Source organism: Pteronotus mesoamericanus, unplaced genomic scaffold (genome assembly GCF_021234165.1).
Source record: "Pteronotus mesoamericanus isolate MK-2021 breed Mesoamerican mustached bat unplaced genomic scaffold, CSHL_Meso_final scaffold_232, whole genome shotgun sequence".
NCBI lineage: Eukaryota > Metazoa > Chordata > Mammalia > Chiroptera > Mormoopidae > Pteronotus > Pteronotus mesoamericanus.
In genome coordinates this window covers 24,985,766-24,998,456 of record NW_026555311.1, presented here as the reverse complement: position 1 = coordinate 24,998,456, position 12,691 = coordinate 24,985,766, and the positions used below count along the sequence as shown (strand labels likewise).

General features: G+C 35.9%; 1 protein-coding gene across 1 annotated transcript in view; it reads right to left on the bottom strand.

The window, feature by feature from the left end:
- Positions 1–1,105: 1,105 nt before the first annotated feature.
- The window catches only part of KLHL8 (kelch like family member 8), a 47,384-nt gene continuing 35,798 nt past the window's right edge, over positions 1,106–12,691 (bottom strand). Inside the window, exons 6-10 of the mRNA XM_054591767.1 lie at positions 12,000–12,111; positions 6,483–6,651; positions 6,106–6,265; positions 1,552–1,753; positions 1,106–1,318 (exon numbers count right to left, since the gene is read on the bottom strand). Of these exons, the coding sequence (XP_054447742.1) occupies positions 1,195–1,318; positions 1,552–1,753; positions 6,106–6,265; positions 6,483–6,651; positions 12,000–12,111 (767 nt within the window). The 3' untranslated portion in view covers positions 1,106–1,194. The remainder of the gene's footprint in view (positions 1,319–1,551; positions 1,754–6,105; positions 6,266–6,482; positions 6,652–11,999; positions 12,112–12,691) is intronic.

Here is a 12,691-nt window from a genome sequence, read left to right as displayed (position 1 = left end):
ATGCTGGTTAAAACCATGAAAAGCTGTTTAATCAGTAGGTATATGAATATCCTGGCTTCAAGTTAATGTACAGAAATATTTTCAATTAAAGTTCAATAAATATACCAAAGGGGATTAAATAAAATAGGAAAAATCTGTCTTACCAACGGTATCTTTTACTGGTAATGATGGACTTGAACTAATCACTAAACTATAGTCTATAGAGGGTTTATGTAAAAATGCATTCATTGTTCTGATAATAAATTCAGATTCTGTACAGTTAGAAACACCAGGATGGTGGCAAATAGCAAGAAAGGAAGTTCAAAATCAAAAGATTAAGTCAAAAAAGAGTTGAACATATTTTCAGGTTCCCCTCACGAGGGAGTCACGTAAGCAGTACCGTTTTTTCCTCAAGGTTTTTTGATTGGGCACAGAATAACATCAACTCTAAAGCCTTCCTCTAGTATTTACTCTGGTTCAATTTTTGCTTAGTATGTAAATATTCCTTTTTGTATGAGATGAAAAAATAAAAGTGTACATTCGTTCAGGTGGAAGAATTAGTTCAGTTAGGTCTTTTGGTGTCTTAACAAGTCAAACTGAAATTAAGATCTTGTAACACTCCTATAAGCTTCTGAAAATGCAGCCAAGTGGCATGCAGAAAGAGTTTCTACTTCTGTAAATATCCGAGAAATTCAAAAATCAACTAGAAAAAAAGCAAGGCATAAATTCATCAGCACCAAATGGAATTGCTCTTTAAAAGGAGGTCTCTTATGTATCCTGAAAATCCTGATGTTGATGAACAGCTTCTCATCTGCCCTCTAGGAAAAATCCACTGCCTAAGGTTAACACCTTTAGGTAAAAGGAGATGTAAAATTCAGCAAATGACTGTTTTACATTTTGATTCATCCACACTTTTTAAAATGGGAATTTCAACATTTGGCATGACTTTAAACGTTTTTTCAGAGAAGGTATGGTTTCAGGTTAGAATGTCTTCCTTCCCTACTCAATTATTTGCTAAAGTGGGAAGAAATAAATTTAACTTAATTACTAATAATCCTTTACCTACTATTCCAGAAGTTGCACTTAGTCACAATACAACAGTTTACATTTAAATAAGACTCTAGTAGTAGTTAAAGTTGTTCAAAGATGGTCAACAGAATCCTGGTCATCCTTGACTATCACACAGGACTAAATCGTTGATGGCTGAAACTCAAATCACATGCAGTCAACCACATTATTGGGTCCATGACCTACATCTCGAATTTGGCTAGTTAAACAGGCACACACAGCTACACCTGCTCCAGCTCTGCAATGAGACACAGATCCAACCAGTTCCCACCTGAAAAGATAGAGAAAGAATGTTACCTCAAAACAAAGCATGATTTACTTTACTCAAATACCAACAAGATAAAAATTGCCTATTAAGGGACTGGTTTTGAAAGACACCAAGCTTCCTTAGGGAGATGAGATATCCCAAATGTTTTGTGTTAATTTCATCTAGCAGCATTTTAGCACTGTGAAATACTCAGTTACTGGAAGATCCCATTAAAGCATAGAGATAACAGAAGTTACCTATTCAGCACTGGATCAAATGCTTCTACAGTATTTAAGTATGCGTTGCCATTATGACCACCAACTGCAAAGATCTTGCCCATCACTGTTGCGATCCCCACTCCACCCCTGGGAGTGGTAAGTGCTGCTACATAATCCCACTTGTTGCTTCGAGGGTCATACCGCTCAACTGAACTCAGAGGAGAATTATCATCAAAACCACCTATAGAGAGAAAAAAATTTTTTAGAGCATGACATTTTATAGAAATTAACTGCTAAGGCTCAGTTCTACAAACCTAATCGTTTAAAAACATTTTAGAAAACAGAAAATCAGGGAAAAAAATTCACCTCAACACCTATCACCACTACCAACTCCTGTTAAATATTTTCTACAATTCATGATAACTGACATAGTATTTTATTGCAATACAAGGATTTAATCTTAATGTGGGAAACATTGGAGTCCTGTATCTAAGAAGATAATTGAAGAGAAAAGGAAAAATAAAACAGACATTCCTGTAATTTTTCCTTAGCTTCCTATGAGCAAGACAGCACCGAGATTCTTCTCTGTGTGTATATGTGTGTACTATTATATTTTTAAACAGTAACAGGGCTTGAGAAGAGAATAAACTACATTAAGTCATTTGACTCATTTAAATACGTTAAAGTTTTCCAACTGTTTCCTTTGAAACGATACTTGCTGCCATACATAGAAATGGTGAACTAGGATTGAAATCTTTCTTTAATGTATATTTTATTGATTATGCTATTACAGTAGTCCCATTTTTTTTCCTCTTCTTTAGTCCCCTCTGCCCTGCATCCCACCTCCCACCAGCATTCCTCCAACACTTTAGTTCATGTTCACGGATCGTAAGTTCTTTGGCTTCTTCATTTCCAATACTAGTCTTAATCCCCCCATCTATTTCGTGCTTACAAATTAGGCTTCTTAAATTCCCTGTACCTGCACCTCCATTCTCCCCTCTCCCCCTCCCCACTGATAACCCTCCATGTGATCTCCATTTCTGTGATTCTGTTCCTGTTCTAGTTGTTTGCTTCGTTTGTTTTGGTTTGTTTGTTTTTTCTTTTAGGTTCAGTTGTTGATAGTTGTGTCTTATCATTTTATCGTTTATAGTTTTGATCTTCTTCTTAGATAAGTACCTTTAACATTTCATATAACAACAGCTTGGTGATGATGAACTCCTTTAACTTGACCTGATCTGGGAAGCACTTTATCTGCCCTTCCATTCTAAATGAGAGCTTTGCTGGACAGAGTGATCTTGGATGTACGTCCTTGTCTTTCATGACTTTGAATACTTCTTTCCAGTCCCTTCTTACCTGTAAGGTTTCTTTTGAGAAATCAGCTGATAGTCTGATGGGAACTCCTTTGGAGGTAACAGTCTCCTTTTCTCTTGCTGCTTTTAAGATTCTCTCCTTATCTTTAATCTTGAGTAATGTAATTATGATGTGCCTTGGTGTGTGCTTCCTTGGGTCCAGCTTTTCTGGGGCTCTCCGAGCTCTTGGATCTCCTGGAAGTCTATTTCCTTTGCCAGACTGGGAAAGTTCTCCTTTATTATCTTTTCAAATAAATTTTCCATTATTTGCTCTTTCTCTTCTCCTTCTGGCATCCCTGATTCGGATAGTGGAATGCTTGAAATTGTCCTGGAGGTTTCTCAGCCTCTCCTCATTTTTTCTGAATTCTTGTTTCTTCATTTCCTTCTGGTTGAATGTTTATTTCTTCCTTCTGCTCCAAATCATTGATTTGAGTCCTGGTTTTCCTTCTCTTTACTGTTGGTTCCCTGTATATTTTTCTTTATTTCACTTTGCATAGACGTCACTCTTTCCTCTATTTTGCAACCATACTCAACCATTTCTGTGAGCATCCTGATCACCAGTGTTTAGAACTCTGCATCTGATAGGTTGGCGCTCTCTTCATCACTTAGTTCTTTTTCTGGAGTTTTGATCTGTTTTTTCACTTGGGCCATATTTCTTTGTCTCAGCACACCTGTTATGTTGTAAGTGGCGGAGCCTTAGGTATTTGCCAGGGCGGGGTAACACAGGTCACTGCACTGTGATGCTGTACGTGGGACAGGATCACAGAGGGGCCAATGACGCTTGCTTGGATCTCAGCAGGCTTTCAGTCACTTCCCCTGCTACCCAAAAGCAAACTGGGCCCTTCTGGTGCTGATTCCCAAGTGGGTGGGTTTGTTTATGTTCTAGGACCCCCGTGCATCTCCAACAGACTCTCCTGTGAGGCTGGGAGTTTCTCCCGCTACTGTAACCCCCACAGATTTTTTACAGCCAGAGATTTTGAGGCTTTCTTTTCCTACGGCGGAACCCTGGGTTGCATGTCCGTCTCCCTCTTCTATTGTTCCTCTGGGTTTATCTGCATGCAAATGTGGGACTGCCAGCCAGCCACCATCATGCCCTCCCGGTCCTCCAGCTGCCGTCCTGCCATGCATCCTGTCTGCCCGGGCTGCCCATTTCTTCTTTAACCCCTTGGTTGTCAGACTTCCATACAGTTCAAATTTCTCACAGTTCTGCGTGTTTTTTTTTTTTTTAAACTTGTTGTTGTCCTCCTTTTGGTTGTGCAGGAAGTCAGAGTGTATGTACCTATGCCTCCATCTTGACCAGAAGTTTCTAGCATTGAATCCTTACCAATTTTTGCCAAAAGTACACTCTCATGATATAGTACTGTAGGTGGTGACAGTCCTCTCTGCAGACCATTCCAGCAGTGTTATTTATAATATCCCTGAGGGTTAAGCATAGACCGCTACTTTAACAGTGCTTTTCCTCTACAAATAAATGTCTCTTTAGGTTCTATCTCAGTCTACATGGGTAACAGTTCTCTTTGGTGACTAGGCCTATTTTCCTGAGGACAGAAAGTGTTGATGTTACGATCAGCTTATGTAGAAACAAGGTTAGTAAAAGGAATATCAACAGGCAACTTCTCTAATGGGTTTAACTTGATGTAATCAGCTGATGTAAAATTCATCGAATTTATGTGCATAATTTGACAAATTTTAGCAAATGTATCAACAAATGATAACAACTATCATCACCACCACAACCATGATACAGAGCATTTTTTCACTATAAGAGTTTAGTTTTAATTATTGCTCATGCTAATGCAAAAGATTAAGTTTTTATTGGTTATATTTTTCACAGCCCTCTCTTGCACTGGCTCCCTATCATTTCTCTAGGTAATGCATATAAATGTATAAGGAAGAATTCAAAGCAGAGGAAAAGAGGATGCAACTAGCTTGTGAGACATGGGCATACGGTTACCTCCAAAGCTTTCTTATTCAAATCAACCATACTTGCTTCAAGTAGGATTTGAAGACTAAGAGGGGTTTTTGTAATTTCAACCTGAGTCAGTCTTATTCTTACGAAATCTGTTCCAACTACAAGGTTACATTTAAAAGTAACAGCAACAATGACATTCCTACTGACATAATACATATAATGCCTGTGCTGAACAGGGTGCTGTGATATGGCAACTGTGTATTGGAAAATCTGACCCAAGTCCAAATTCCAGTTTTGTCCTTGTTTAGGCATGTGACTATGAGTAAATTATTCACTCTTTCTGAGTCTGACAACTTCACAGAACTGCTATGATCAGGCAAGATCTAAAGGTAAACTATTTTTAACACACATGAGCACTGGAAAATTCGGCATTACTTTTATTACCTGCAGATATTGAAATGCTAACACTATCCTACTCTCTTTTCAAAAACTCTAAGTTATGTAACACCAAACAATTTACATCAATGTAAGTATGACATGTGCTAGTAACAAACTCTGAATTTGTTTCTTCCTCGGTAAAGGAATTACTAATCTTAATATAGCTACCTATTTATTGGGTAACTACAAAGTACCAGATGCATTTTGAGATGCATAACATAGATTACCTCCAATTCTTAGAACAATTCTGAAAGAAAGGCGTTATTATTGCCATCTCTTGGTCCTTTCAAAACCTTACATTGGAAGTGAATGGACCAGAAGTGGCATCAATTATCACTACAGAAGTGATAGAAACACAGAATCTGGGTCCCTCCTTTGCAATTTAACAATACCTCCATATTATTCATATGTATATTAAAGTTTGAGAAAGCACTGCCCTCTGGTTCCTTCCAACTCTGTAATTCAGTAGGTCATAAATCAATATAACAATGCCAACACCCATTAGGTATACCTTAAAAGAGTCAACATAATTCCCCTGAAATGGGAAAAACATGCCTTAGATCTTTAAAGATTTTAGCAAAGCACATTGAATTTGTGCCCTTAGATTAAAAAATATGTATCTTATTTGAATGTAATCTCTTACTTTAGGTAAGAGATTGATCCTAGGAGTAGCAAGTATATCTAAACTTCTACATGGAGGTAGAAGTTTCAAACATGAAAGAGGAAGATATAAGCAAAAAAGAATGAATGTGAACCCTAAGAATTCAAAAGCAAACCTTAGGCCAGTTCCTACTTGAACCTAAATGCATTATAATTTGTGTTATTGTATTGTTTTATAACACTGTCATTGTATATCCTGTGATAAATTAGACCAGAGAAATACCATCCACTCACCAACAACATATAAGCAACCATGGAGCTCACTAACTCCATTGCCCGCTCTTCGTTGACCCATCTCTTTAACTTCTATCCACTTATCCAGATGTGGATCATACCTCTCCACACTAGATAAAGAAGCTACTCCATCGTTGCCACCTACTGCATAAACATGGTTCTAAGTAAAGAGAAAATAAAAACATATCACGTTATATTTTGAATTTATATATTATCCTAATGGTAGATCAGAATCTTGAAAGAAAGCAGCATTTTGTAAAATAATATGGTATATAATCGATATGTGCACATTGAAGATATGAATATACCAGATCTTCCTTATTTGATTAGGGATGTGATGCAATGCAATCCAATGAGCGAGTTGCCATATAACTTACTATTAGAGCCACAGAGCCAACTCCTCCACGGGGAATATTCATTGGTGCGACTGTACTCCACTGATCACATTCTATGTCGTATCTCTCCACATAGTTAAAGCAAGTGTTGTCATCTAATCCTCCAATTGCATAAATTGGGCCTCCTAAGGAAGCCAAGGCAATTCCTCGCCTGCACAGATGATAAAACACACTTTTGCATCTGGGCTTGTTTTCAGAAAACAGGTAGCAAAAAAAAAAAAAAAAAATTGTGCTAATGCAGATCTTTCATGATGTTAAACTTCAATGTGTATTTAAATTTATCAAAGCTACTGAATAGATGGTTCCCGTGTTGCCAAATGTGCAAGTCTATATGAATAGTGCCCTCTGGAGTTTTATGGTACATAGCCTACACAGGTTATTTTAAATTCAAATGAAGTAATAAGGTAAAATCCAACAAAATACTATAGATGGAGTCCAAAATATTCAATTAGTAAAACATAGTTGCACAATTGAGAGGCTGATGAACTGAAAGATGGTTTACTATGGAAATCAAAAGTCAATGTCATTTCTAAATTCATGTAATTTGCGAAGGATGTTTTCTTGCAGGGTTTCATTATATCGCACAAAAAAACATCAATTTTTATATTACAAACTTTATGTCACATTGCTTTATTTATATATTTATTTCTCTTCTTGGAAAGAGATTTAGCCCATGTTAAATTACTGTAATGATGGTCAGAAAAAGATTACATAAATTTCTTAAAAACCACATTGCAGCCATCAAAAGTTGAACTATTCTAGAACTATTATCTGTCACTGACTTGGTATGTACTTTGGATAAAGTAGTGTATTTTATAGATCTTTACTACCTTGCTTTTTCATCTGTAACCCATTTGAGAGAGGAGGAGATACAGCTGACGTTAATCAGTTAATACAGGTAAAGTACTAAGAACAGTGACAGGCCGATATTTAGTGCTATGTATTAGCTATTGTTATTGGTGAGAGCAGCTGTTCTACTCAGATTCTAACTCTAAGTTACCAAAGGAGTATCCTAGGAAAGAATTCTTAAGGGTAGATAATGTTGTCATTCATTTTCAGTCACCTTAACCTCTTTTCTCTTGAGTATAAAGTAATGACTTACAAAATACTGTGGTTACAAAAATTTTCAGGTGTGTGAACACACGTGCGCACTCTAGAACACAACGGTGCTATATCATGGCAGAAATAAATGTGCCTAATAATTTCCCTCACCCTTCACACACCACAGCAGAAGAGCACATGACATTGGATAGTTTCTATTTCTCAAAACTCTCCTCTTGATTTTCAGTGCATCACATGTTGGAGTTCCTTCCTACATCTCTGGCTGGTGCTTTTCAGCTTCCTCAAGCAGTGCCTTCTTTTCTATTCCTTTGTTAAATTATGAAGTTCCCTAAGGCCTCTCATCACCCTATCATCTCTCTTTATAGGCAATTTCATCATTTCAGTGGATTTATGATAACTCTAATATCCGGATATATATCCAACTTCTACCTCTAATCTGTCTTGCTGGCTCTTCAACCTTCACTTTAGTCTGACATGAAACTCACTATCTACTTCCCTATGACAGGCAGAATTTTAAGGTGCCCCCACCAGGATATTCACCCTCTAGTTTTTGCTTATGATATGCTACATTATATGGCAAAGGTGATATTACATGAGTGTCTACTCTAATCATATACGCCCTGTAGAAGCAGCGAGGTTTATCCAACTGGCAGCAGAAGACAAGTCAGAAACTTAAAGAATGAGGTGGCTTCTGCATACCACTCCTTGTCTGACAATAGAAGGGAACACTTGGCAAAAACCTGAGAGCAGTCTCTAGGAGCTGAGAGTAGCTGCTGGCCAACAGCCAGTAAAAATGAGGACCTCAGTCCTACAATCATAAGGAACAGAAAACTATCAATAACCTAACCGACCCTAGAAGAAGTTTCTTCTCCAGAGCCTCCAGCTAAGAACATAGCCCAGTATACACCTTAATTTTGGCCGTGTGAGTCGCCAAGTGGGAAATGTAGTCATACCTGTTGGACATCTGACCTATGGAACTGTGAACTAATAAATGGATGTTGTTTTAAGATGCTAAGTTTGTGGTAATTGGTTACACAGCAATAAAATATTAACAGACCCACAAGACAGAAAAAAAGTTTATGCTGTTCCTGTCTTACTTTGCCTAATGCAAAAAAATCGCTTCATTATCCATATATAGATGCTTAAACCATGAAAAAATAATAAGGTAGAGGCCAAGGATCATCCTTTTCTCTACCTTATTATTTTATTTTTCTTTCTAGCTCCCACACCTAATTATCTTGTTGATAATACACCTCTGAACTATCTTCCAAATCTGTCCTCTTTTTCTCTGTCCTCCCTTCTACTACTTTAGTCCAAGCTACCATTATTTCTTGACTGAAATATTACAACAATCCTTTTAGTCTCCCAGACTGTTTTAATGCTGGTCCTTCTCAAATCCCTTTTCCATTTCACATGCAGACAATCTCAGAAATGACAAACATGACTTTATAATTCCCATGCTATTAAAAAATGTGTGTGTGTGTGTATGTGTATTTCAAAGCCCACTAGATAAAATAAATCTTGGCAAACCTGAAAAGACCCTCATTTTTTGCCTACTGTGTCAGCCTTGTTTCTATTCACTATTCCCTTTGATCTCTCACCCATACTTGACATCTTTCATACTCTCTGCTCTGGTTCACCTCCAGATTTTCGACAATTCTTCATTTCTTTCCGCCCTCCAACCCCCCATTTTCCCACCCGCCACCGCTTAACTAGGCTAAATTATTCTATCACTTCAGATCTTAGGTTAAATGGGACTTCATTAAGATCTTTTCCACTTACCAGCACCCTTTACTTGCCATGTGCTAACATTACTACTGCCCTTGTAATCGTGTCTTTATTTGTATTTTCCCTTCTAGAATGTAGGCTCTGTGGAAGCAGGGACTTCGGCTGTCTTATTTATCACTGTATCTTCAGCACTTACTATGTCTTGCAATGGTTACTTAACTGGTATTTGCTGAATAAATAAATCAACCCCTAGAGATGCTCTGTTAGGATGATGGGTTTCAATAAAACCACAGGTTAAACAAACACCATTGTCTTTTAGTGGAAAGATGAAAAAGAAGGGGGGAAAAGTAAAGAAAACCAGTTATTTTACATGTGATTATGATCTTGGAATGCATACTGAAAAAAATGATTTGGGGGACTACAAATTGTTAAGCAAATAATGACAAAATAATTGTAGTTATATTATTTTTTTATATAGTTAGGTTGTTATTGTGAAGTACCCAGGGCGTATTTTAAAAGATTAAAGAAATTCAACTGCTATTTGCTACAGAAGTTTCAATTTTTCCCTAAAAACTAGCTTAGCATGATAAAGAGGCAGGAATATCAAGATTAAAAATGTATTTTAGGGTTTTCTCCCTCATTTTAGTTCATGCACTACAATTCAAACTAGTTATAGTAACTGTGTAGCATAAATCAAACACTATGGAAGTATTAAAATGTCACTTGTAGATAAATGGGAGGTAATAGCATATTTTAAGATTAGCCTTTTCTCCTAGGATTCTTTTGCCTCACAAGAAAAAAAGAAAGGCTACAAATAACATTTTAGCAGAACTCTCTTCAGTTTCATCTAATCTTTCATACTTAATAACATGAAGAAAACACAGTTAAAAACACTTCATTTTAAACTGATAAAGTATATAAAATTAGATGGCAATGTATCCCACGTACAGTTCAACCTGAATTTGCTTGCTTCAGCAACAAGTCACTTTCAGCTCTTACAGAATGTTGCTACTGTTTACAAATCATACCAGCCATAATGTCTGAAGTTTTGTTTGTTTTTTTAAAATAAAATTATAATAGAGTTGTTTTGATTTTTGTTCTCTATAGAAAGCTACTCTTAAGCAGTATTTTGAATGCTTATTCAGATAACCTGCTTTTTCTTTCCATTATTACATTTTCACTCTGAAACAAAGAGGCAGAATTATTGTAGCTAGATTTATGGAAATTATTAAGCTCAGGCTTTGAAATCCTCACCCTATTTGTTGAACTGTAAGTTTAAAAAATGAAAAGAACAGTTAAGCTAATCTCTTGCTTGGTGCAAAAAATATATTATCTTTCTGACATATAAAATTCCAGTCATTGGGAGGTATTATAGTATGCTGTATTATTATTAAATTGAACAATAAATATTTATTCCTTCCTTCTAAGACACCATACATCTCTTAAAATAAAGTATCTAGATACTCTCTTAAGTGCGTATGTCTCCAGACCAAAACTCTTCAACAATTTTTTACATGACATGATTTTCTCTTATTAGTCTGTACTTACACACAGCTTACATTTACAACAATTTTTTACATGACATGCTATCTCTTACTAGTCTGTACTTACAGCTTACATTTATAACAATTTTTTACATGACATGGTATCTCTTACTAGTGTGTACTTACACACAGCTTACATTTATAACAATTTTTGTGCACTACTATAGGCCACAACTATTTTCAAATTATAAACATGTATTACTGTACTAACAGATTATGTTCATTATAAAACATCTACTCAAAATAAATTTAAGAAGAGGAAATTAAAAATGTACAGAGGGTCTCATATTTTATTCCCATTCCCCAATTGATACTGCATATCCCACTTTGAGACCACAGCTATAGATACAGGCAGATCACCATGAAGAACAGTGCAACTGCAGTCTCCCTTGATTGAAAGGCTTCAATTCTTTTAATGTAGGCAACTATATTATATTTGCTTTTTTCCTTTCTTTCTTTTTTTTAGAGCACTGTGCAGTTACTTTTTTCCATATGAAACATAATCATAAACCTGACTTCACATTATGCTGTACTGGTGTAATTGATTTTTAAAAATTTAAAATTTTTTAAAATTGTTAAAAATTTAAAATTTAAAAAAATTTTTAAAACTTAAAATTTTTAAAATAAGACATAAAGCAGGTCTTAATCTATAACTCTAATTTTAATAGTTTTAGGTTTTGCTTCTAGATCTAAAGTATGTTTGGTCTACTATGTTTCTTAATTCTGATTTTGTCACATATCTAAAAATTTGGTATTTAACTCATTTAAAAAATTCTGAACAGGCTAGTCAATATGTTACTAAATACTTTCCTCCCTGTTAGACTGATCGATTTATCAACATATATTTCAATTTATTGTAGATGAAGATTTTTAAATATTAATACTCATAATGATAAAAAACAATTAATAGAAATTGTGGGATATTTTCTTATCATGTTAAAATCCATATACTTTAGTCCTAAAGCAATTATCTTATTAGGGAAACATTTTTAATTCTCAAGAAAATAAAAACGAGTTATAACAAAGCATCACATTGATGCTTTAACAAAATGTGTTTAAGATATTTAAAGGTTCTAAAAATGTAAAAGTAAAAAATTAGCCCTTTCAATCATAGGAAGCTTTATTTTCTACCAAAAAATCAAAATAAATTTCCAAGCTGATCTACCTCTTTGTGTTCATTGATGCCTTCATCATCCATTTATTAGTGAGAGGGTCAAACATCTCCATGCTACCTAAATGTTCATTTCCATCATGTCCACCTACTGCATACACTTTACCTGTCAAACAAAGAAGTATTTTCATTTGATTCCAAATAAACCTACAGTTATTTATATACATAATCAACATACGAGGTCTGTCCAGAAAAAATCCAACCACTGTCATTATTAATATAATAAAAACAGTTTGTGCCCTGGCTGGTGTGGCTCAGCGGATTGAATGCCAGCCTGTGAACCAAAATGTCTCCAGTTTGATTCCCAGTCAGAGTATGTGCATGGGTTGCAGGCCAGTCCCCAGTAGGGGGGCATGCTAGTGGCAACCCCACATTGATGTTTCTCTCCCTCTCTTTCTCCTTCTCTTTCCCCCATCTCTAAAAATAAATAAATAAAATCTTTACAAACAGTTTGTGTTACGTCGGTGTAACCTGGCAGCCAAGGGAGTGGATGGACTAAAATGCATGTATGTGAACAATGATGACTTCACTGTACTAGTAAGTGGGGGTGGTAGATGCCATTGAGTGAGCATGTGTACTGTGTAGCCATCATATTCAAAATGACTGAACGAGCAGAGCAACAAATCTGCATCAAATTTTGTGTTAAGCTTGAACATTTCTTCCACGGAAACTATTCGGATGACTCA